General features: G+C 40.2%; 2 protein-coding genes across 3 annotated transcripts; one reads left to right on the top strand and one right to left on the bottom strand.

The window, feature by feature from the left end:
* The first annotated feature begins 312 nt into the window (after positions 1 to 312).
* Positions 313 to 12008, top strand: scarf1 (scavenger receptor class F, member 1). 2 transcript variants are annotated; one of them, XM_084718166.1, is made up of 11 exons: positions 313 to 761; positions 1663 to 1724; positions 1852 to 1953; positions 3097 to 3637; positions 3725 to 3943; positions 4968 to 5096; positions 7547 to 7653; positions 7774 to 7885; positions 8216 to 8340; positions 9806 to 9943; positions 10663 to 12008. In XM_084718166.1, exons 1-11 carry the CDS (start codon positions 661 to 663, stop codon positions 11751 to 11753), a joined length of 2727 nt encoding a protein of 908 aa, XP_084574292.1. In that variant the 5' UTR covers positions 313 to 660; the 3' UTR covers positions 11754 to 12008. The 2 variants fall into 2 exon arrangements, with proteins under 2 accessions (XP_084574292.1, XP_084574293.1); XM_084718167.1 differs by lacking the exon at positions 4968 to 5096.
* A 2486-nt stretch (positions 12009 to 14494) lies between these two features.
* On the bottom strand, positions 14495 to 22845 carry vtna (vitronectin a). The gene is made up of 8 exons (XM_084718165.1): positions 22689 to 22845; positions 20696 to 20836; positions 20067 to 20504; positions 18961 to 19100; positions 18717 to 18873; positions 18306 to 18458; positions 17658 to 18215; positions 14495 to 14837 (listed from the first exon to the last, which is right to left on the bottom strand). The coding sequence occupies exons 1-8, from the start codon at positions 22756 to 22758 to the stop codon at positions 14719 to 14721; spliced, it is 1776 nt and encodes a 591-aa protein (XP_084574291.1). The 5' UTR covers positions 22759 to 22845; the 3' UTR covers positions 14495 to 14718.
* Between the last annotated feature and the right edge of the window lie 2111 nt (positions 22846 to 24956).

Below are 24956 nucleotides of genomic sequence, written 5' to 3'. Positions count from 1 at the left end.
GATGTGATGTTTGAATATTCAAAATGTGGATTTTCTGTGATATTGAGATTTCAAGATTCAATAAAATCAATTAAACATGCAATTATATTGAAAATCAAATTGATCTCTGCATTTTTTGCAATGATTCAAGAAAAAACAGCACAAGATTAAAAATGCTGCTGGAGAATAAAATCAAATTTTTACAGGAGCTCAAAGTGATCACGTCATCATCTTTGTTCTGACTTTCAAGACTTATAAGGAGGACGAAGGCGTTCTTCATCATCTCCTGGAAGGCTGTCAACAATAGATTCTGGGAAAAGGGTGAACATCAGGGGTGTGTTTGTGTCCCGCCAGTGTGTGCGGCGAGTTTTGTGTGTTAGTGTTCGACCATCTTTAAAAAGCTCTGTGTCTGGCTGAATAGAAGGAAGTGGCTCTGACTTCCCCAGGAAATGGGAAGAGGAAACCCAGGGGCTTCGACCTCTGTGGCTGCGGCGGGGGCCGCAAGACGACTCACGGGAGAGAGAGAAGGAGGGAAGGGTGGAGGGGCAGACAGAGAGAGATTCTGCTTCTCATTGTGCTCCCTCTGACTGGAAGAAAGAGGTTGTGACCAGGCTGGACGTAAAGACGTGAGACGGAAAGATATTTGGTGCCTCGTTTTTGGTTTTCGGAGTCTGTGTGGAGATGAATCTCCTCCTCAGAGCTCTGAGTGTTCTGCTCTTCTGCTCGTTGTCTTCCTCACACTCACTGGATCCTGCTGGGAAGAACGTCTGCCACAATCCAAGGTACAATTCAACTTAACCGTCACCAGCACACACTCATCTTTTTACTATTTAACTGACAAGTGATGACAGCCGGAGCTGGTCAGTTATACAAGCTCGTGACCAAAAGCTTTTGAAATCTTTTGGAAATTAGTATGATTTCCTGTGTACATGTGGTGGAGCTCCTTGGTCTGAATACAGGATAGATTTTGTCTTGTTTTCTGTTTAAAGAGAGAGTTCATCCAAAAGTCAAAAATAGACATTTTCCCCCTGGCCTTTTTTTTGTGTGTGAGTTGTAGAGTTTTGGAGATTCTGGCTGTAGAGATGTCTGTCTTTTCTCCAGTATAATGGAACTAATGACACCTGACTTTTGCTCAGAGTGCCAAAAAATACATTTGAAAAAAATCAACACCAGTGTCTCTTTACAAAAATGATGACCCGCTTAGCAAAGATAATCCACAGACCTTACTGCGAGCAGTTTCACGTAGGAACTACTTTCTTCCTGCAGTAGAATTTACTGGAACTACTTTAGATTCTGCCGGAACGACTTTCCCATCCACTAGAAAGAAAGTAGTTCCTACACGAAGCTGTTAACAAACAAGATCTGTAACCGGGTCTTGATTTCTGGAAAGATGGACTGCTTTTGAGTTTTTCAGACTTTATTTTTTTTGGTTCCTTGAGCACCACAACCCGAGTGACATCCAGTCCCATTATACTGCAGAGAAGGCAGACATCTCTACGGCTGATATTTACAAAACTCTGCAACTCACCAGAAAAAAAATCTATATGGGTAAACAATACTACAGGCCAGGGGAAAATATGTATTTTTAATTTTGGGATGAACCATCCCTTTACTTATTTCCTCATGCTATTTTGAGTGTTTTACTTGCTGAGTGTCAGATGTGATTACATTCTGTATATTCAGGGACGCCTCCACTCTGGTCTGTTGCACTGGATGGCGTCAAGAGGGAAATGAGTGCACTATAGGTGAGTTAAACTATTCTAATGGACAGATATCTGCAGGAATTATCCTTTTTTCTGCCTCCACATTTGCTCTGTTTTCCTGGTTTCTGTATATCTGTGTGTGTGTGTGTGTGTGTGTGTGTGTGTGCAGCTGTGTGTGAGGGTGAGCAGGCTTGTCATAAGGAGGAGGTCTGTGTGTATCCTGGCGTGTGTCGCTGCCCAGCTGGCTTCTACGGAGCTCACTGTAGAACACGTGAGTTATAATAACCAGCGGAAGCTGTTTTGTCCTTTGATTCACTGTTTACAATCTGCACCAAATATTTCTGTTTTACTATGTGATACTGACATTGCTTTTTTACAAAACAACATAATAAATCTGTAAATATTCCTCATGAATTGCACGTGACAATGTGGCTCACCGATCCCTTTTTATAAATGTACAGAATGTTAATACTAAACCACAATAACATGAGTCACTGCTGCCAAGAGGAGGAAGAAGTATTCAGATCTGTAACTTCAGTAAAAGTACTACAACAACAATAGAAAAAAAAGCTGTATTACAAGTAATCAGGCTTTTATATTTATATTGTACTTTTACTTCGCTACATTTATCTGACAGCTAAACTACCCAACAGTTTATACAAGTACAGATCAAATTATTAGTTTATTATTTAATTGACAAAACATTAATTGGTAAAAATTTTGACAATTGTTGAGTCATTTTTAATACAAAAACAAGAAAGCTTCACAAATATTAAGACGCTGTGCTTTTCATTTGCATTTTTTTTAATATTTTTAGTGTATTTGCAATAATTTTGAGGTTTGGACTTTTAGTTGGTCAAAAACATTGTGCAGGTGTCACTTTGGGCTCTGGGTAATTGTGATGACATTTCTCACTATTTTTGAGAAAATAATCAGTAGATTAATTATTAAATTAATTACCTACGTCAATAAAATCCTGCTTTTACATTAAAGTATGAGCCATAATAAAGTAATGATTCCATATATAACAGTGTAAGTTACAGGGAACATTTCTCTACATTGAGTACTTTTACTTTTAATACTTTAAGTGCATTTCCCTGATTATACTTACATACTTTTACTTTAGTAGCATTTCAATTCAGGACATTTATTTGAGTATTTTTACTTTTACTGAAGTGAAGGATCTGAAAACTTCCTCTAGCCCTTAATTTTTCTCTCTGAAATGTAGTTAAGTTGAAGTAGAAAGTATCATAAAATGGAAATAATGAAGTTAAGTACAGGTATCTCAAAATTGTACTGAAGTACAGCACTTGAGTAAATTACTAAGTTACGTTCCATCTGTCTGCAAAGTGTTTGCACTGTTTCTGCTCAGTATTATGAATGATGTGTTCCCTGTTTGTTTGGTTGTTACCAGGCTGTCCCCCTGAGTTCTGGGCTCCAGACTGTCGCAAGGTGTGTCCGTGTTTCCCGCATGGCCGCTGTCACCACGTCACCGGTGAGTGCACCTGCAGCCCCAACCGCTGGGGTCCGCAGTGCCAATATGCCTGCAAGTGCGCCCGGCACGGCCACTGCCACCCTGTCCATGGGAACTGCACCTGCGACAAGGGCTGGTGGACGCCGACCTGCTCCAAGCCGTGCCAGTGCATCAACGGTGCATCCGTGGGCCCCGGCTGCGACCAGCTGACGGGCCGCTGTCAGTGCCAACGGGGCCACTGGGGTCCGAAATGTCTCGGCACATGTAACTGTCACATGTCACCGTGCAATGAGCGTACGGGCCTGTGTGACTGCGGGCTGGGCTGGTGGGGATCCAGCTGTGACCGCCGGTGTAACTGTGACCACAAACACAGCAGCTGTGACCCGGCCACCGGGCAGTGCCTCTGCCATCCGGGGTACCAAGGTCCCTTCTGCAACCAGCCCTGTGAAGCTGGGAAGTACGGCAGTGGTTGTAAAATGAGGTACGTGTGAGGTACATACACTTTTTTTTTTATTTAAATACCTCTTATATTACTGCTAAGTGTTTCTTACTGTTTTTCTGTCCTCAGCTGTGGTTTCTGTAAAGACAACCAGCTCTGCTCTGCCACTGATGGAGCCTGTGATGCCTGTCTGCCCGGCTGGAACGGGACACAGTGCGACCACCCCTGTCCCTCTGGTTATTATGGTGACGGCTGCCAGAACAAGTGTCCACGCTGCAGGAACAAAGAACCCTGCGACCCAAAAACTGGGAAATGTTGGAGGTGTGACCCTGGATGGACCGGACCCAGGTGTGTATGTGTGTTTACACGACAATCCTATACTTAAAGCTACTACAAGGAACTTTCATACTTTGTTAATTTAGGCCGGACAAAATTAGTTGTGTGTCCATCGTCATAACCACAAAATATGATCCAAGTAAAAAATAAACAAATAAAACTAAAAATATCCTCTTGCTTTTACAAGTACAAAAGTTAATTTTGTCTGGTTTAAAAGAGAACCCCCTCCTGGTGGCAGCCTTTAAGAACAGCTGTACAGAAACAGCCAGTCTTGTTTTCTTATGTGTTTCATATAGAGGCATCAGTGTTAAACTGAGATTTTATAACCAGTTAAAAACTCCTTGTAGTAACTTTAAGTTATCATGAAGGTTACTGGATCTCCTGTGGGTTTGTCATGTTTCAGACCAGTGTTTTTCAAATGATAATGTGAGATTTTTGAACCTTGAACCTCGAACCCAAGCCTTGAGATAATTACAGCGTACTTAAACATGTTACAAGGAGTTTTTAGCTGGTTATGAAACAGTCTCAGTTTAATACTGATGCCTCTACATTGTCTACATAAGCAAACAAGACCATCAGGGAAAAGATCAGCTATTTATAGTTGTTCTTAAAGTCTGTCACTGGGCGAAAGTTAGCTGGTTAAAAAGAAGCAAGAGGAGATTTTTCTTTAGATAATTTGATTTTTGATGTTATGTTTTGTGATTATTACAGTGGGAACACTACCATTTTTTGTCCACAGGGGCCTCCAAAATCAACACAACATCAAAGCTCCACTCGTGTGATGTAATCCAAGTGTCCTTAAGCCGCAACATTAAAATTTGACCCAAAAAGACACAATTTACACCATGTTTTTAGCCTAAATGTCAACTGTAGCCTCTCAGACCTGATGTGTGTGAGAGAGATAAATATCCACATGAAAAGAAAAGAGTAAAATCAGTTTTGATCGTCCTTCATGTAGAGAGATTTATGTTAAGGATTAGATAATGAATGTTGGTCAGTTTGATGCCCTCATTATTTGTGTCCTTGGTCTCGCCAGGTGTGAGGAGGCCTGCTCCAACAGGACGTTTGGAGAAGCCTGCGGCTTCCTGTGCAGCCCTTGTTTCCATGGTAACTGCCATCACGTGACAGGAAGATGTGTCTGTCAGTCAGGCTTTCAGGGAGAGAGGTGAGGTTTCTCTTTGGACACACACACACACACACACACACACACACACACACACACACACACACACACACACACACACACACACACACACACACACACACACAATTACATTAGTCTTGTGAATCCTGCACAAGCAGGAGAAGCTAAAATGTTTTGTGTTGGTTGTTGTTCTTGCCTGAGAAGATAATGGGGTCTTTATTTTTTAATCTTATGTGATACATTTCTGTGACGTTATTTAAACTGAGAGAAATGCTTTAAATTGTGGATTCACTGTGTTTCACCACGTTGTTAACTTAACTGACTTCACTTGGCTAACCCATAAACAAACATTACTTCAGTTTAGGCTGCTAATTGATACACACACTGTACTTTTGGCGTGTTTTAACTCATTACTGTGTTGTTTTTGTTTGGTACAATACTGATGTCATGTACATATTTAGAACAGCAAGGAAGCTGGAAGGAAGCAAGCTGATTGCATTTATCTCTCTACTGTCAGAGCTGATTTGCTCAGGATCTGGAGCATTTATCACAAACAGTTCATAACACTGCAGTGGAATATGAATCTCAGTGTAATTGTGAAATTGTCAGGAGAGAAAACAAACTAAAAATCAAAGAAGAAAATCGTAAGATCCAGAAATGCGACTGAAAATCTACTGCAGATTTTTTTTAAATGAAAAATATATTTACTGTTATAGATCATAAAAAGACCATGATATGTCATCAGAGATTAAGGAAATGCGTTAAGTTGGGAGACTCGTCTTCCCTTGTTATTGTCAGTTCAGTGTTGCGCTCCTGCAGTGTTCCTGCAGCCTGCCTGAGCTTCCTCGAGTCTGGGGAGGAGGAGACTATATTAAATAGGATTTCAACCTATTTAATACACCGTTTGTGGCTCCAACTAGCTATTTGGACTACAGTAATCATTTCTGGACACACAGCTCTTAAATATTTCTTCTTTAAAATAAAAAGCAAATTCTATGAGGCACCACAGTGACACCTAGAGAACAGAGAAACAAAACCAAGTGTCAGGGAAGGTAAATCACACAGAAAGAAACAGAAAATACATAAAACACATTAAAGTTTAGTCGGATATTTACCCAAATAACAAATAAACACATTTGAACAAATAATTTTATGATCCTTATGAATTCCCCAAATAAGACCTGTATTAAAGAAAGAGACAAGAAGTCTACATTTATCTCCTAAGAAGTGTACAGGTACAAACACTGAAACAGGTAGGTGTACGACACTTGAACATGCTTTACTGTCTTATTTTTGTCTGCCTTACATTACTGTTGTGTAGTAATGTGACCATGGACTGTTTTGAAAAATTGTCCTCCTTGGTGTGTTCAAGGAACCTCTGACATCTTTGACAGTCTCTAAGCAGCACTGCAGTCATGAACTGTTGATGATGAGGATCAAACCCAGACGACAAACAGTCAGCAAACATGAAAAAATAAATAGGAATTCAGTTTCTTAAACCTTCAAATCAAGACATATAATTTTGTGTAATTTAAGCCAATAAAACAAATTATGTTTTGGAAAATGGTTACCAACACACTGTAAAAAACAAAAGAAAACACATTTCAAAGCAAGTCAAGTTCAAACTCTTTTAAAGTTTGAAATGAACTAAAATAAGTTTTGCTGACCTATAAGCTTTTGTTACGCTAATTAACTTTTCTTCTTCTACTTTGCGTTAAAACTTTATTTATTGGGTTTTTCAACAGACCACAGTTGAACAAAGCACACATGTACATACAGTTCAAACAGTCAGTTCAAATGGTCACAGTTATAATCACTGTATGATAACATTTTTAAAAGAGAATCAAAGAAGAAAAGAGTCATGAACACAACTGGAAATACCCTCTCAAGAAGAGAAAAAAAAGGGACCAAACAAGAAAAAAAGGGGAAAAAACAGAATATTTGAGTGTTAGAAACCCACAGATTCAGTATTTAAGAAGTTACTTACAGTTATCAATTTCAAATATTAAATTATAAGCCATTATTCACTTTCTCTTTAATGAATTTACTTAGCAAGTTGTAAAATACACTTTTTGGTTTGTAAAACTCAAAGATTTAAGACTTTTTTAATGAAGAAAAGTCAATAATCTAAACAAAAGATTATAGGTTGAGAAGCTTTTTTTTTTTTTAAGTTTGATTCAAAACTTCAAAACACAGTTGCCTTGAAATTATGAGTTTTCTTTCTTTGTTTTTTTTTTTTTTTTTTTTTTTTTTTTTTTTACAGTGTATTGTTATTGTTAGGTAAATGCAGATTTAGGTTAGCAGATTAAAATACCCCCAACCTCCATTATAGTCCCCTTTAATTTTCTTCTCGGTGACGCTGCAGTGTTTATTAGTCATCACAGTGTTTCCACATCATGATTCACACACAGGGTTTAGTGTTTGCTGCTCTGATGTCATTACGTGGTTTTATGTTTTTTTTTCTCTTCCAGCTGTAACAGCAGCTGCCCCGCCCTGCAGTTCGGCCTCAACTGCTCCTCCGCCTGTGACTGTGGGGAGGGGGTCAGCTGCGACCCAGTCACTGGTGCCTGCCCCTACAGTATGTCTGTCCATCCGTCCATCCATTCACTCATCCACTCATCCATCCATGTTTCTTAACTTGTATGTGTGTGTGTTGTGTGTGTGTGTGTGTGTGTGTGTGTGTGTGTGTGTGTGTCAGGTGTCAGAGGTCCTGTTCTAGCAGGAGTGTTGGTTCCTTTGCTCCTGTTGCTCCTGGCTGTGCTCTGCTGCTGTTTGTTTTGTGGAGGAGGTCCTGTCGATGGCAAAGACAGGTCTGTACCTCACTCACACATATATCAACATCATGACCCTAAACACTACTGGATCACCCTGAACTTTACCCAAGGCTTTCATTTTTTATGAGATTAGAGGTTTATTACTTGGACTTTGAGCCATGACTAACTTTGTACTTCATGTACAAACTCATACCTGTGTGACATAGCCCAGAATCTGGAAGTATTCTTCATTAAAACTGATAATAGTGATATTATCCTGACATTTCCAGTGATGGAAAGACGTTCGGTACCAAGGATTTGAATTAGTGTGAATCAGCTGTACAATCATCAAAACATTTCTGACAACATAAACCTTCTTTCTTCCAGGGCAGCTGTGGCTGAGGGAGGCTGGGCAGTTCGGATGAAATATCACGTCTACAGCGTCCTGGCTAACATCGGCGCCGCTCTGCCCTGTATCTCTGACTGGTCCTCTGGCCTGCCTCGTGTCACTGGTCAGTCCTGCTGCACAGTATTGATAGTATTGCTTCAGTTATTAATATGGCTGTACACAATAGTTCAGAGCTTTGTTTATAAAGTTGACATTTAAATTCTAAATCAGTATTCAAATGCTTTGCAGATATTTTTTTGCATGTCTCATCACTTCATTCTGTTTAAACCTGGTGTTTCTGCACGGTTGCAGATAAACTCCAGGCTTCACTAATATTATTATACTAGTAGTAGAATTAGATTCCAGTGGCGGCTGTGTAGGATTGTTCTGACTTGTGTGATGCAAACATGTCCAATAATTCTAGAGTTTTGTAAAGTCTGAAATTCAAAATTTAATGACAAAATCTAGATGTAATCATTTCCTAAATTTACAACATGCTTTTATTAGGGTTGCAAATTTTGTGCAGTTTTCTAACAATTAATTAATCATCCATCATTACTGAGGTACAAAACACAAGTTTAACTTTGCCAGACAATACGGTGTCAAATGAGGTGTAATTGCTGCCATTTCTAGACTCTTGATTAATTATCAATTCATATGTTTTAATTGGTTCAATCATAGCGACTAATTGATTCATAATTAATTAACATCCCTAGTTTTTATCTAACACAGCGGTTCCCAAACTTTTTCAGTCATGCCCCGTTTCAAAAGCTGAAAAAAGTTTGCATTCCCCCACCCCACAGTTTTTATCAATTATTAAAAATAATTGGGGATGTAACTGATGAAAAATGGATTCAAACGTTGAATTGTAGTGAGATAAAGGTTAGCAGGGTAGAATCATTTCCCCTACACAGATCATATTCATTCAACTTTGTTTCATTCTGTATGTCTCCCCTTGTCTTCCGGGCCCCTCCGCAGTGCCCCCCCCCCCAGTGGCTCCCCCCCCCCAGTGGCCCCCCCCCCCAGGGTTTACGAATCACTGATCTAACAAAATATTCTGCCTCAGTCCAGTTTTTGGCATTTAGCTTTCCAAAAACATTTTCACTCTGATCAAAAACTGCTGTCCTGCTTACATAAAGGGAGACATGCTGACAAAAAGGACACGTTATATTCATGAAAGAAAGTTGATTTAATACTAATTAATTTTATCTGTTGTCTCACTTTATCAGAATTGAGCATTTTTTTCAGTGTGATGATCTCATAAAATATGACAGACATTTAAAGCTTCACATAAAAAATCCTCAGCAGAAGCTTTGAATCTAAAAAAAATAATATTCAGCACAGATCCTGGTATTAATGCCAGACTCTGGAGCGAAAAACACAAAATCTTTCCAACATATCTTTCATCATTAACAGGATGGATCCTATTTTACACCAACCTGAATATATTTGATTACAAGTACAAAACAATCACACGCCAAATCAACAGAGTAAATCTGAGTCTGAGGGAAATTACAGGTGTCTCTTAACACCTAACAGCAGCCTTTATGAGCTTCATCTTTTATCATTCAATCTGTTTACACCCACAGTGTCTCACCATGACCCCGAGCTGACGTTCAACCACAGCTTCATTGAGCCTCCGTCCTCCGGCTGGCTGACCGAGGGGTCGTCCTTCGACAGTGATGAGGAGGAGGGAGAGGCGCTCTACTGCGTCCCTCCAAGAGAAGGTCGGAACGGCATCGACACATTTACATATGAATTCATTCTACTTATTTGCTCTTATGCTGCTTATTTGCTGTGTTGTGAATGTTTATTTTTGTTGGGCTTAATGGAGTTGTGTATGGAGAAAACTAGGGTAAAAAACATGAGTATTCATTATAATCACTGATGAAATGTAAAAATGGGTGTAAAACTTGATAAGTGTTCACTTCCTCCAACTCCTTTTCAGACTTGAAATGTCTTGTGATTGTGAATGTGCTGAATATTTGTTTTTTTTTACTTGTATGCTTTATTTATTTATTTTTTTACATGTCTGAAATAGAATCTAGTCTAAGCTAACATAGATACAGCTTTGACCGCTTTAGCTTGTTGCTTTGACACATAAGCATTGCCGCCATATTGGACAGGGCAAGCCTGGACTGTTAGTAAATACATGTAAATGGGCCACCTGTTGCATTTCTCAACTGACTGCAATGAGTCGTGTTATATTCACTGGTTTTTACATGAAGAAATACAAGAAATAAAGTTTTCCTAACTTAACTGTCCAATATGGTGGCAAAGTTGACATATGATCCAAAGGTGAAAGCGCTGTCTACTTGGATGTGTCTAGAGGAACAGGGATAAACCCAACTTTGTATCGCCCTCTTTCATTGGTGAGCAGAACTTCCACTGCAGACTTCCTGTCCATCTTGTCTCATGTCTTTCTCTGTCTCCATCTCTTTGTCAGACATCCCAGCGGTGGCGAGCGGCGAGTTCCAGGAGATGAGCTCAAAGTGTAACATGTTCTTAGACCCGTCCGGCTTCAGCAGTGAGGACATCACGTCCCCCTTCAACATCCCTCGCACCTCCAGCATCGCCAAGGCCAAGCGGCCGTCCGTCTCTTTCGCAGAGGGCACCCGCTTCAGCCCCAAGGAACGGCGTGGCTCGGCCCAGGACCCCAGCGGTCTCCCTGGACACCCGCGCAACAAACCCAAGTCACCCTGGGGGGTTTTGATGCTGTCTGCCCTCCAGAGTCAGGGAGGTGCAGCGAAAACGGGGGAGGAGGATGGAGCTGAGGATGAGGAGAGGGAGGATGAAGTGGATGCAAAGGAGACAGACAATCAGGAAGGTGAGGCGGGGGAACAGGAAGTAGACAGAACCCCATCACGGGCCACCCTGCAGGTCCCCGGGGCATCAGGACGAAGACGGACTCTGTCCAACACAGCCACTCATAAGGGGACCCAGCTGTCTGCCTCTGATGGTCAGGTGGGGGTGTCAGATAAGGTCACCACAGTGTACGTGACGGTGGGCAAAGCAGGACGGCCTGTGTTGAAGACAGAGTCGAGCTCTGAGGGTCCTGTCCAGGCCATGCTGCGACGGCTTGGCAGCCTCCAGAGACAGAAGGAGCAGGAGTCCTCCAGGCCCAAATCCAAAGCAGCTGAAGGGATCACCAAACCACCGAGGAAGAAGCTCGGAGCTCGGGCGAGCGTGTGGGAGCAGGGAGGGCCGTCTGGAGGGGAGGTCGGCGTTTGTAAGCCAATCAGGAGAAAGCAAGCTTCTCTAAACTCCCCTGATGCAGCTGGGGTTAGTGACACTCCGTCAACAGAGAGCAGCACGCCGAAAAGGCCGCTGTCGGGCATTCTGAAGAGCGTGCCAGAGGTGGCGTCGGCGGACTCGGGGTCAGATCTGAGGGCTGAATGTGGCGGTCCCGGGGCAGAAAGAACTGAGAGCAACTACCTGACTGTGGGACCAGCAGGAGACGCTGCGAGTCTCACTGAGGTCATCGCCAATGAAGGTGCAGAGCCGTGCTACGAAAACGTCATGATTAAACACTCGTAACCTCTGAGAGACTAAACATGTCAGCAGGTCTGATCCAAACGCAGCTGCATATTTATTACTCTGCAGTTAAAGGAAGAAACCGTGTTACATTCTTGAATTATGGTGCTATTTAGAACAGTTATGTACACATGTATGCAGCATTTATGAGAAAAAATACTCAAATATTTTGTCTAAATTCTACAAATTCTTTATATAAAAATTATATTTTAGGTTAAAAGTTAAATGAAACTAAAAAAGATATTACCAGATGTGGTATTTGGCCACTGGCTGCATTCAGTATCTCAGTTTCATCTGAATGTGAGTGTGGGGACAATTGAACTGATAATAGAGAAGCAAAGTCCCTCCCCTTCCGGTTTGCCACATGGGACCTTACTTCAGAAAAAATATGAACTGCAGTGAATGGGGAGAGACAAATATTTTTTGTTACCATTTAAATTGTGTCATGAATTAATGTTTGTCAGTTTAAACAATCATTTTACAAGACAGAAAAGTCTCAGTTTGTGGTTGGTTTGTTGTAGTTTTTTCTAGTTTTGTGTGAAACCGCTCAGTGAACTACATCTCGTCTCACAAAATACACGTCAGCATCGCTGTCCTTTGTAACGTTATCTTACTTACGTAATCTCTGAAGTGTTTTATCCGGCGGCTCCTGGTCCTTTTGTCAACCAGGAAGAGAAAGGACAAGCGGGATCGCTTGTGTGACTACATCCTGGTACGAAACCACACAGGTGTCGTAGCTTCAGTGGCTAACTTTAGCTTTTGGAGGGAGAAAATCATGACGTTACATGACTTCCAGGTGTGCACTGGGGCATTTCTGGGGGCACCGGCCACCCCTGAATTGGGGGGGGGGCAAGAATGGAAGCTTTATTTTGTATTTGTAAACTGCCACTCTGTTTTGTTGTGATTGGTGGGACTTAGCAGAGGAATGTAAGAAACTGTAAGATAAAGTGGATATTAGAAATGGTAAATTAATACTATTCTGGCATGTATGCTACTGTCTGCCACCTCTGCATAAGTCACTGCCCAGTCAAACACGTCTGGACCCTCCCCTGAGTGTGTAGTCTTTCTAATTACGTATCTTCATAGTTTGATACTTCAACAGCTTTTCTTGTAAACTCATCTTTTAAACAGACAAACATCATACGTGTGATTCATGGCACAGTTCAAACACAATCAATAAATTATTTGTCTGTCACCACTGACCACATTCATAATCATCCTTCCTACGTCCCACCCCTTTTTGCTTTGTGCTCCAATAACAGTTGATCAAGCTGGGTACCTGTCAGAACCTCGATCATGTAAGCTCGTCTGTGTTAAAAAGAAAAACAGATTTTGAAGATGATTGAAAGATTTTGCTGGGGGACCTGCAAAATTCATGGAGTTACGTCTTTAGTCAGCTAATGTTAGGGAAAAGCTAGCTAACTAGATAGCCAGCAATTGATGTAGATTAGCTAGCTAGTTAGCTAAAAGTTAGCAACATCTTTTAACCATCTTCAAATTTTAGTTTTCTTTTCAAAATAGCGGAGCCTGGCACATAGTATATCTAAGTTCAGTAAACAGGAAAGGAGAAAGTTGACCGAGGTTCCAAAAGGTGTCAGGAAGGATCGCTCTTATTCACTCCAGTGATGCATGTTGTATTAACTGTATACATATAAGTACTGTAATATCTGTCACTGGACACAGAAGAGATAAACAGACAACATCTGGGTTGTTCCAGAACAAAAAGAGCAAACAATGGCAAAAACATTGTAGTACGTCATCCTGAACTCTGTTCTCAATCCAGGCAGATAGAATTTAAGCATGAGAAAAGATTTGAGTCAGCAGCTGGGTTGATGTTTTTATTTGTTGTAGATAAAAAATACAAGAAAGAACAGACTGTAACAAGTTGTGAATATATAATCAAATGATTCACTCTGATTCAGGACACAGTACAGCCTTTGGATGTCTGTCAAAAACACTTACATTCAACAGTTTTTCATTCATTTTATTTTGCCCTCTAATAACAGTCAGTAGATGTTAGACAACTGCCAAATTTAAGACTCAAAGCCAAATGAACTCTGAGAGGACGGACTCATAATGCTGCTGTTTGGTAAAACTCACATTACTGCAGTTTAGGGAATTTTCCTCTCATTACTCAAAGGAACATCTGTATGACCACACATCAAGATTTAAAGGCCCTTTGGTTCATGAAACCTCCATCATGTCATGAGTGATTTATATTTTCCTGTTCACTGTAAATATGTTCACAGTTAATAATGAAAATAAACATTTTGAAATGTGTAGATACATGATTTTCAAAATGTCACTGAATTACCGTCTGTTTGGAAGAAGTGCTCAAATCTTTTATTTATGTAAAAGTAGCCACTCTGTAAAAAAAACTGTGTTACAAGTAAAAGTGCTGCAATCAAAATGATTAAAAGTACAAAAAAAAGTATTATCAGCAAAATGTACTTTAAGTATCAAAAGTAAACGGATGCATTCACATCTGGTAGAGGCGGAGCTAATTTAATACAATGTTGGTTAGTTTAACCTTTAACAATGTGGCATATTTTGGAAGTTGATCATATGTTTTGTATTTAAAACCATGAAGTAAGCAGTAACTGTAGTTTTAAGATAAATGTAGTGGAGTAAAAAGTACAATATTTCCAGCTAAACTGTAGGTGGAGTAGAAGTAACAGAAATCTGAAAGCTATTTTCACTGTTGTTGTTTTTAATAAAGCAGGTCAGCTGATGTTGACAGCAGATTAGAAAATCAACCAGCTGAAGTTTGGCTGTGTGAGCAGAGTGTGGACTTTGATCGATCTCCAATATTTGCTGAAGTTGACGAGCAGCTAGTTATGTGTTGCACTGAACATGTCTGACACACTTTTTTTTTTTTTTTTTTACAGCCGTCACAGCCTGTTCTAGTTAGAATGATTGGTTATAGATGAGTTTGATCATATTTAAATACCTAAAAAACCATTTGTGTTTACTTCTCTGCCCCGGTGGTGTCTGAACAGCCGAGCCAGTACTTGGCGATGGATCTGGGATACGGAGGACTGGCAGGGTCGACTCTCTTGGTCCTCAGGTCCACTCTGTAGTATTTATCTACAAAGGACATGAGACAAGACAGTCATTTTCTCCCTCTGGATAAGCTGATATGAGTGTTGGGTTGGAACAGGTGCTCCGAAGTCAAAGGATAAAGCAACTCCCAGTCAGTCAAACATTTTTTTATCACTGACAGAAATCATCAAAACACTCCCTGTCTTCAGTCTCGGTTGACAGCTGAATATCACACAGAAAAGCAGAAGGAGTGTAAAGGGTTTTTTTTTGTCTGTTTCTCTGTCATGTGAACTAATACACAACATGTGAATCTAGTTAGAATACACCCTCTGTGGCTGGACAGAGCTGGGGAAGTCTGACAAAATTACCAAGTTCCTTGAACTCATCTTACAGAAGGTTTCTGTCTGTCTGAAAAAGACGGAAAGAGTAATAAAAAAATGCACTGAAGTACAAACAAAATACAGCAAAAGTACAAAGTACTGAGCTTATTAGTTGTTTTTAACTGTTTATGCTTAATAAATTATCAATAACCACATTCAATCAGGGGTTTCTGTTTCTAAATTACTTCCAATTAAGGTTACAAATTTGGCAAGTTTTTCCAGCCAATAGCTGAAAATGCTGACAATGTTTTTCTGATTTTTCTTATTTTAAGTTTAAGGTTCTTTAATCAACAAACGGCTCCGCAAGACAAAACAATGTCAAACAATTACTGCCATTTCTAGACTTGATTAATTAGCAGTTATTACATTTTGAATTGGTTAAATTCTTACTGTCGATTAATTGATTAATGATTCATCTGTGCCTGCTGTGGGTTTTTGTTTTGTTTTCTCACCAGTATGTCATGTGTTCACTGGCCCGTTGGCTAGTAAAACGCAGATGAAAGGTTTGGATATTAATTCAAAATGTACTCAGTATTCAAGCATGATTTTAAAAGTAACTAACCCAAAAAATACTTAATTACACTACTTTGAGTATTTGTAATTAGTTACTTCCAACAGCAGCAGGTACAGAAGGAGAACATGCTGTTAGAAGCTTTTCTTTGACATTCTATCTTTTAGGGGCTGTCTCTGTTTTGTGTTTTTATTTAACATATTTTTTTAATCCTTTTTTATTTTTTTAAATAAAGAGGAATTGATTTGATTTAATTCAATTACAACTCCCATGAAGTTCTGAGAGCACGCTAATTGGAAAAGACTCATGGGATATGCTGTTCTCTGTATATTCAGTGCCTGGTTATATTTTTACCCTCTTATTTCATATCAATATTAGTGCTGAAACTAATACTTAATAAATTGATTCATTTATCAACAGGACGAGCGGCGGTTCCCAAACAGAGGTATGTCACTCATTCTAACACCAGGACCCATCATTGCACACTGTACAGCATGGTGGGCCCTGAACCCAGGGGCACCGCCGGGGGGGGGGAGTTAGGACGATTCTAAGGGCCCGGGCCTGACAGGGGGCCCTTTGAGGGCTATCAATATTATTTTAATAGTATTATCTATCTAATCTTTCAGGGGGCCCAAGATTTCTGGCGGCGCCCCTGCCTGAACCATTTCAGTCTAAGATCATTTCTGGCAAAGTCCCTCCTTGATTAAGCTTTTCATTTTTGCTTAATACTCATACCCTTAGGACGTACTAATGGCTGATGTTTAAAGTGCCTTTTATCAGTGCAGAAGCTTGTAAAACAAGCCTGTTTTCTGCTGTCCTCGGTCCTCGAATGAACTGCAGAGCGAGCTCAGACTTGAAGCTGTTATCTCTTTAAAATGTAATAATGGAGCAATAATGAATGTTGTCTGTTGGACGCTCTGATTCACCATTTTCTTACATTTGAAGACTAAGTAATGAATCAGTAATGAATATAACTGTTAGTAGCAGCCATAATTGCAGGAAATAGCTTTGTTTTTGTGTACACAGGACATCCACGAGAGGTAGAGGTGAGGACTCCAGCTCCAGGAAGGCCACGCTTTTTCCCTTGGAGGCCCAAAACTAAAACTTAACGGTGGGCCAAGCAAGCACTTATTTGCAGGGGTCTTCAATATTTTTCAGGTCCTGGACCCTTCAGCTGATAGACAGACAGAGCAGGGACCTGCTACATGTAATTGATTTAGGTCAGGTCTTCCTTCATTTGTGCTAACCTGTATCTGTTAAGTCAGTGTCAGTTGTAGTTGGGGTAGTTCAATGAAATGAACAGTGATCTGGTGGTCTCCCTATAGTAATATGAGGACCCCCTAGGGGCTGTGGCCCCACTGTTGAGGACCCATAACCTACTGCATTATATTTTAAGATGAAGAATGGTAGTTTCTGAACAGATTGGCTGAAAGGTTAAATTAATGACTATGTTGTTTATTAAATAAACATTAGATTAAATAAACATGTTGAGTTGGAATACTGGCTTCTCTAACAACAACAACGCTACAGCTGTGGCATCTCCCTTTGAAATTTCCACTCCAGGCTGGAATAACTGTTTTTGTTTGCCTGTTTCATGTTAATTAGACTTCAATTTAAAGCTGAATGTTTGCTGAATGAGTAAGTGTCTGTTTATGAGCCGTAAGAAATCGTTAATAATCATGTAGAAGGAGTAGATGTTTCTAACGGTTAAATTGAGCAAAATGTTAATGGAGTTTGGCAGGAAGTGAGACAGGCAGCCACTTAACTCACAGTCAGAATGTGTATTTTAGAGCAGTGGGCTTTTGCTTTTAGGATAACGGGCTTGACAGACAACTGACAGTTATAAACAGCTGATCAACTTACAGTGGAGGACTTGTCATCGCTTATTATTGTCAATTTATGATGCTGCACGTCTTACACTCCTGCAGCCCAACCTAAAGCACACTGTTGATGAGTCTTTCCCTGCTGTCTTACCTCCTTTAAAGAAGTAGACGGTCTGTATGGGCATAGTCCTCTGGATGGAGTCCCAGTACCACCTGTCACTTCTGGAGTCGTAGTTGCCTCTGTTGTTCTGCCGGTAACCGTCTCTCCGTCTGTCCTGGTCCCAGTCTTGATCCCATCGTCTGTCCCAGTCTCGATCCCACCGTCTGTCCCAGTCTCGTCCGAGCCTCTCCTCCATCTCCATCCTCCTCTCTGCCAGCCTCAGACCCATTTCCATCCCCCTCTCCGCAAAGTCCCGGCCCATGTCCATCCCCCTCTCGGCCATGGACCCCCAGAAGGGTGAGCGGCTTTGTCTTCTACGACCCCACTGCTGTCCGTACTGCTGGTTCCACTGCTGTCCGTACTGCTGGTTCCACTGCTGTCCGTACTGCTGGTTCCACTGCTGGCCCTGCTGCAGTCCCCACTGCTGGTCACGTCTTGTGGGCCTCCAGGTAGGGATGTACATCCTGCCCGTCATCACGGCGTCCACCGGAGACTTGAGGCCCTTCCAGTCCCTCTCAATGAAGTGGTGTTTGTCATGATGCTGAGGTACTACAGTAGATTAGGAAAACATGAAGCGGTGTTAAGTGACCTCGCTCCACCGTCAAACGAGCACAAATGATCTATAACACCACAACTCACATTCAGAGAAGAGCTGGCTGAGAAAATGTTCATAGTTGTTGTAGTAGACGTCAGTGTAGCGTCTGAACAGCGTGGACGGAGACCTCTCAGACATGGTGATACACTCCTCATGAGACGGCTGGTGCAAGAACTCGTACGTGTAGTACTGATCACCTGGAGAAACCAACAAAACATTTAAAGGAGCAGTTCATCCCTTAATAAAAATACATATTTTTCCTCTGGTCTCTAGAGTTTTGGAGATATCAGCTGTAGAGATTCTCTTGAACATTAGCTCAACAGGCCAGAGGAAAAATATTATTTTTGATTTTGTGGTGAACTGTCCCTTTAAGTAATTCTATGTTAAGTATACCAAATATTAATAATAATATATAAGAAGTGTTTGGACATATATAGTGTAATATCTGGCTGTACCTTTGAAAAAATAGACCTTCTCTTTCCCGTTGTGACCAGGAGCCGGCAGAGCAAACGCCGCATCCACATGATCAGGAACTTTGTCGAAGCCCACGCTGATGTCTCGAGGGTAGTCCTCATCCAGCACGCCGTTATCAAACCTCCAGTACTTGTTTCCCTAAATTAAATTTCAATCCATTTAAATGTTCAGTTGACGTACCTGTAACTGGTCAAATTAATACAGGATCATGTCCTGTGTCCCCACCTTGAAGATGTACGTCTTCCCTTGACAGTTGACGCGGGTGAAGGCAGCATCAATCGGCCCGCTGATGCCCCACACATCCTTTATGAGTTTTGGATAACCAGGAAGAACTGACTTGTGGTCCAGTTCAAAAAAGTAGTCCCCTAGAAAAAAACACACAAGTTCATGAGCATGGGCCCCCAATAGTGGTACAGGAAGTATTTAAATCCTTTTCTTAGAGTAAAATTACTGATACAACCCTGCAAAAATACACATTTATCAGTAAACATCCTGCAGTGAAAATGTTACGAAGTAAAAGTATCAAAAGTAAAAGTACTAGCCCCTCTGACTCATATACTATTATATATCATTATATAATTCTGACTCATACATTAATGTAAAAGGAGTATTTTATTAATCTACTAACTTTAATTGTCTGGTTTGTGAAAATTATGAAAATAGTGAGAAATGATGTCACAGTTACCCAGAGCCCAGGACGACACCTTCACAATGATGCTGACTGATGATTGTTTGGTCCAACAAACAACCCTCAAAAATTCTTAAAAATAAATTTAAAAATCTGCTGATGATAAATCAACTAATCAACTTAATATTTTTTCAGTACTGTGTATTTTATTTGTAAAAAAAAATGCCCATCTTATCTTATCATTATTTATTTTTAGCTTTTTATTAGTATTATTCTGTTTTCGTACTTACTTGCTATTCTGTTACTTACCATTATTTTTTTAAAATATTTTTTTATATTTGAGCATTCTGGCCAAAGTTTTTCACACGATTGTACATTGAACCTTGAATCGTTTTAGTTTGATTTATCACATAACATAACATTTTGTAAGCTTTTCATGCTTTTTATACATAAATTTGTTAGTTTGTAAAGCTAGTAATTAAAGCTGTCGGACAAGTGTAGCAAAGCGAAAAATAAATTGCAATTTGTTCTCCTCTGAAATGTAGTGGAGGTAGAAAGTACCATGAAAAAAAAGTGAAGTTAAGTACTTCAAATTTGAACTTAAGTAGAGTACTTCAGTAAATCTACTTAGTTACATACCACCACTGTCCCCGACAATAATAAGCTCTTTGAATGTTATGGGATAACACTGCCAGTGCCTCACCTCTGAAGGCATATATGGAGCCATTTTTCAGCTGCATGAAGGAGTCAAAAGGCCTCCCGCTGCAGACCACAGCGTCCGGGTCGGGCGCCTCGGTGGGGCCTGTTGTGATGGGAGCAGTGGTCGTCTCAGCTGCCGCATCAGTCGAGGCGGGGACCTCCTGTGTAGGCGGGACTGTCTCTGAAATGGGTGTCGTCTGCATGTCAGGGATGTTTTGAGTCATGGTGTCAGTCAGTTGGGGGGGTCTGGTCATCTCCAGCGTGGTTTCTGGATGTCGGTGGGGTCTGCGGCCGAAGTCTGGGACAGGCTGCTGTGTGGGCCTCAGCTGACGACTGACGGAGGTAAAAGACCGGCCGTGTACTGAGCGTCCAGGGGAAGGAGTGGCGTCTTCAAACACCTCATCATCATCATCATCTGCAGACACAAATGTGTCTCCACGAGCTGAGGGGAGAAAAGTGAAATCAGTGACCACCTCAGTTTCTGCAGTCTGAAAAGCTACAGCTTATTAATGCCTACCCTTTTAATTATGCACCATACTTAACAAAGTAGGATCAAACAACAAAAAAACAAAACAAAGACAACAATCAGAACATAACATGATTGTTAAAAAATGAGCAGGGAGGTTTTCTTACTCGTCATGCCACATGTAGCCTCAAAGTCAGAGCAGCAGCTCTTGTAATACTTGCACATGGAGTCACACTGGCACGTCCTCTTTGAGTCGAAGCCATTCTCACAGCGACCCATACAAGACTCTGAAGACTGTGTTGGAAAATCTGAAAATGACCATGACCGAGACTGTCTTTGTGGTGTTTTCACAGAGCTTTGCAAAGGATCAGCACACAGTCACACAGAAAGTGTGAAAGAAACTGATAATGAGTCAAGAATGTAAATCTGTCTTAGAGACGGAGGAGACGAAGGAGGTTGGGTCAGGATGGACCTGAACTGCTCATCGGGAGAGTCAGGATGTGATTGTGTTATCACAAGTTGTTCTTTCAAAGGGAGAACAGCTGTGTGTTCAAGGACCAGTAACCAGTTAGTGCCTGACAAAACATGAGAAGTAACTATGAGGAACAACAGTGACCAGTTCAGCAGATAATTTTCCCACTACAAGACACAATGTTGAGAGTTTAAGGGACAGTTCACTCAAAAATCCAAAAAATAAATGATTGTTGTGGTGTGAGTTGCAGAGTTTTGGAGATACCCACCTTTGAGATGTCTGCTTTCTCTCCAATAAAATGGAACTAGAAATCACTAGTCCTGTGCTGCTCAAAGCACCAAAAATACATTTTAAAAACTCAACAGCAATGTGTCTTTCCAGAAATCAAGCGATTACTCAAGATAATCCACAAACCTTGCTGTGAGCTGTTTCATGGAGGAAGTACTCGCATTCTACAGAACAACACCCACCAACTGTATCACTGTGCAGAAGGAAGTGCGCATCTACTCATGGTTGAGAGGCTCACACTCATCACAGAGCAGGATGCAAACATTAATACTGTTCTCCGCGGTTGAGCTGTAATTGCGACATCGGCACCACTGAACAAGCTAGCACAGCGATACAGCTGGCGAGAGATGTTTGGTAGAAAGACAGTAGTTCCTACATGAAAGTGCTCACAACAAGGTCTGAGGATTATTTTGAGAAAGCAGGTCATGTTTTCTAGAAAGAGACACTGCCGTCGAGTTTTTCAAATGTATCTAAAATCTCCAAAACTCAAATTAAAACAATCTAGATGGATAAATGGTACAAACAGGCCAGAGGGAAAATATGTATTTTTATTTTGGGATGAACTGTCCCACTGAGAAAATGAATTTCCTCCTTTGGATAATTAAGTCACATTGGATTTGATTTAATTACAGCTCCCATGAGGCTCTGACAGCACGCCAATGCCATCATGGGATATCCTGGCTGTCATTAATAGTATTTTTTTCCTGTGTAGATAGGTCTGCATTTTTAATGCCTGCTTATGGTATCCTGTTTAAACTCACAGTTGTAATTAGTGCTGAAACAAATAATTGATTAAAATCAATCAACAGATATAAAGTATTTTGATACTGTGTCAACTATTAAAGTCATTGATCAAGCAAAAATGCCACTCACATGTACCACCTTCATAAATACAATCATTTTCTGCTCTTCACTGTTTTCTGTAGTTTTAAATGTGAATATATTTGGATACTGGACTGCTGGTCAGACAAAACAAGCAATTTGAGAACATCACTTTTTGTACTGGCCATTTTTAACTATTTTCTGACATGTTATAGACTTAACGATTCATTGGTTAGGTGTAAAAATCATTGTCAGATTAATTGATAATGAAAATATTTTTTAGAACTGTCTTAACTCTAATAAATATTTACTGGTGTATACAGGGCTGATTGGATAAACAGTTAAATAAATGAAAAACTAAACACATCGATATGGTTTTTAAATGTTAATTGGTTTATCTAGTATATAGTTATAGCGCCTGACATACAAACTAAATCAGGACACAGTTCAGCCCATTGTCAAGACTGATTGCAACCTGATCTTACAATACTATAATCGATCAATATAATCATATAATCCTCTGTTTGCTTATTTCAAATCCCCTACAGAACTTTAAAAGAGATTTTTAATGTACTCACCATCTGCGGCAAAAGTATGAGCGAGCAGAGGGATCAGCAGGGCGGCGGCGGCGGCGGCCCACAGCCTCATGTTGCCTCTGTTGTGTGAGAGGACAGAATGAGAAAAGCAATGATGGACTGTGTGCTTCCAATCATTGGAAGCATGTGTCAGTCACCCCGCTTCCTTGTTTGCTTTAACTCTATTTGCAAACCTCTTTCTACTCGGTCAAATAAACAGAGAGAAAGAGAGAAAGAGATCAATAGGAAGCAAAAGTTTAAGCGATGTAACCATCTGTTGACCTCTTGACCAAACAGCTTCTGCATTTTTTTTAATGCAATCTATGAGTCATTAAGTGACAGAGCAGTGACTTTATCTCTGCGGTTTGAATACTCAGTCAGCAACATAATCCTGTATTATTTTATTACTTGCTCTTAGGACATGGCCAGACTTGAATACAGCTTGTAATCTGGTGTCACTGTGAGGTCTCAGTGAAGACAGAAAAGCAAAGTACCGGTGTGGCCTGCTCTGTCGCCTCGTAAAACAGTTTAATAGATAGTTACAAACTAATAAAAAGAATTTACAACTCCAGAGGTGAACGTGACTCAAAACTTCTTTTTTGTCTTCATGTGTCATTCTCCGCTCTGACGCAAAGAGACTGAAACTGGCTGATGGCGTTACTTCAGAATCTATGGAGACAAAACAACAAACAGATTCATTCTTTTCAACATAACAACAACAACATACAGTGTTTCCCTCTGCTGCTGAATGTGAATCATTTCAGCCACCCATTATGCAGTGTATGCTGCTATGATGATAAAACAATACTTTATTTGAAGGGGTGTACATGAAAATGACACGACATAACCGAGCACACTAGCTAACCCCAGCTACAGTTAGCAGCAGTTACCATTTATCCTACTTTAGCAACAAGCAACACTAGCTATCTGTCCATAAGGAGACTCTGTCAAACTGGCCTCGTAACAAATTAAAGATACCATGACAAGTCCAAATGGTACCACTTTAGTCAAGCATCATTCTGTGTCAGTCTTATGCACACAAATGAAGATTTTAGCCTATTTGTATAGGCTTTGCTTTGTTAAAGTGCTCCTAAACCTGCTAACACTAGATACAATTAGCAGCAGTTAGCAGTTAGCCTACTTTAGCAACAAGAAAACTAGCTATCTGTCCATCGGGAAACTCTGTAAATCACCTTGGTACTTTACTCAGTCATCAAACTGGCCTTATAGCAGTTAATGACATCTTTAGAAATGTTGCCACTTCAATTGAGTGAAATCCCCAAATTCCCCAATTCCTGGATAAAAATTATATTTGTTAAGGCTTGACTTATAGTTAGGGCTTGCCTTAAAACCTGCATATAGCTAACACCAGCTATACTTAGCAGCAGTTAGTGGTTAGCCTACCTGTCAATCAGGTAACTGTAAATCATCGTACTGTACTCTTTTGTCAAACTGTCCTTATAACATTGGACAAAATCTTTATAGTACCACTTTACTTGTGGCCCAGTTACCAATCAGTGCGGTTGATGGTGTAATAAAACTTAATGGTATTTTTATGACAAGTACAAAATGTACGATTGTAACTGAGATCAAGGAAAATTCATGACGCAGTTATAATGGCCTCATAACAATCAATGCCAAAACCAACCACATATGACACATAATAATGTAATGCTAACACATAAAGCTAAATAGTTTCTTTATGTTTAATTATTAGCCCTGCTACAGCACGTTTATAACAGGTTATGTTGTCTTGGTTGATTTCAAGTTAACAAAAGACGTCAAAAAGTCTCCGTCATGTTCATGTATATTACTGTTACACATTATACAATATATTAAACTTCAGTTTAGAACTGTTAAGATTGTGTCAGAGAGGTGACTGACATGTAACTCAAAAATGTGTTTCTAGTGCTATAACTCCTTGGTATGTAGGTGATTTAATAAAATAATATAAGCTAACAGAGTTGAACTGTTGAGCCTGATGGTATTAATCAGACAATAAAAACAATGAATTACAGATAAGAAAAGATAGTGACTTTTTCTGTTCTTTGCAGCATGTTATTCAAAAGACTCGTGTGATGTAACTTCCTCAATTCTGATATCACAGGGCCTGATACATTATTTTTATATGGGGTAAATGGCATGGTGTGGCGGGGTTGAAAATAAATTTGGGGATGTGTGCAAATATTGCAATTTCATAGATAACTATATATATATATATATATATATATATATATATATATATATATATATATATATATATATATATAT

The sequence above is a fragment of the Lutjanus erythropterus genome, chromosome 4, assembly GCF_056507025.1.
Source record: "Lutjanus erythropterus isolate fLutEry1 chromosome 4, fLutEry1.hap2, whole genome shotgun sequence".
Classification (NCBI taxonomy): domain Eukaryota; kingdom Metazoa; phylum Chordata; class Actinopteri; order Lutjaniformes; family Lutjanidae; genus Lutjanus; species Lutjanus erythropterus.
Note: the sequence above shows the minus strand (reverse complement) of the source record. Positions and strands in the feature narration are given on the sequence as shown.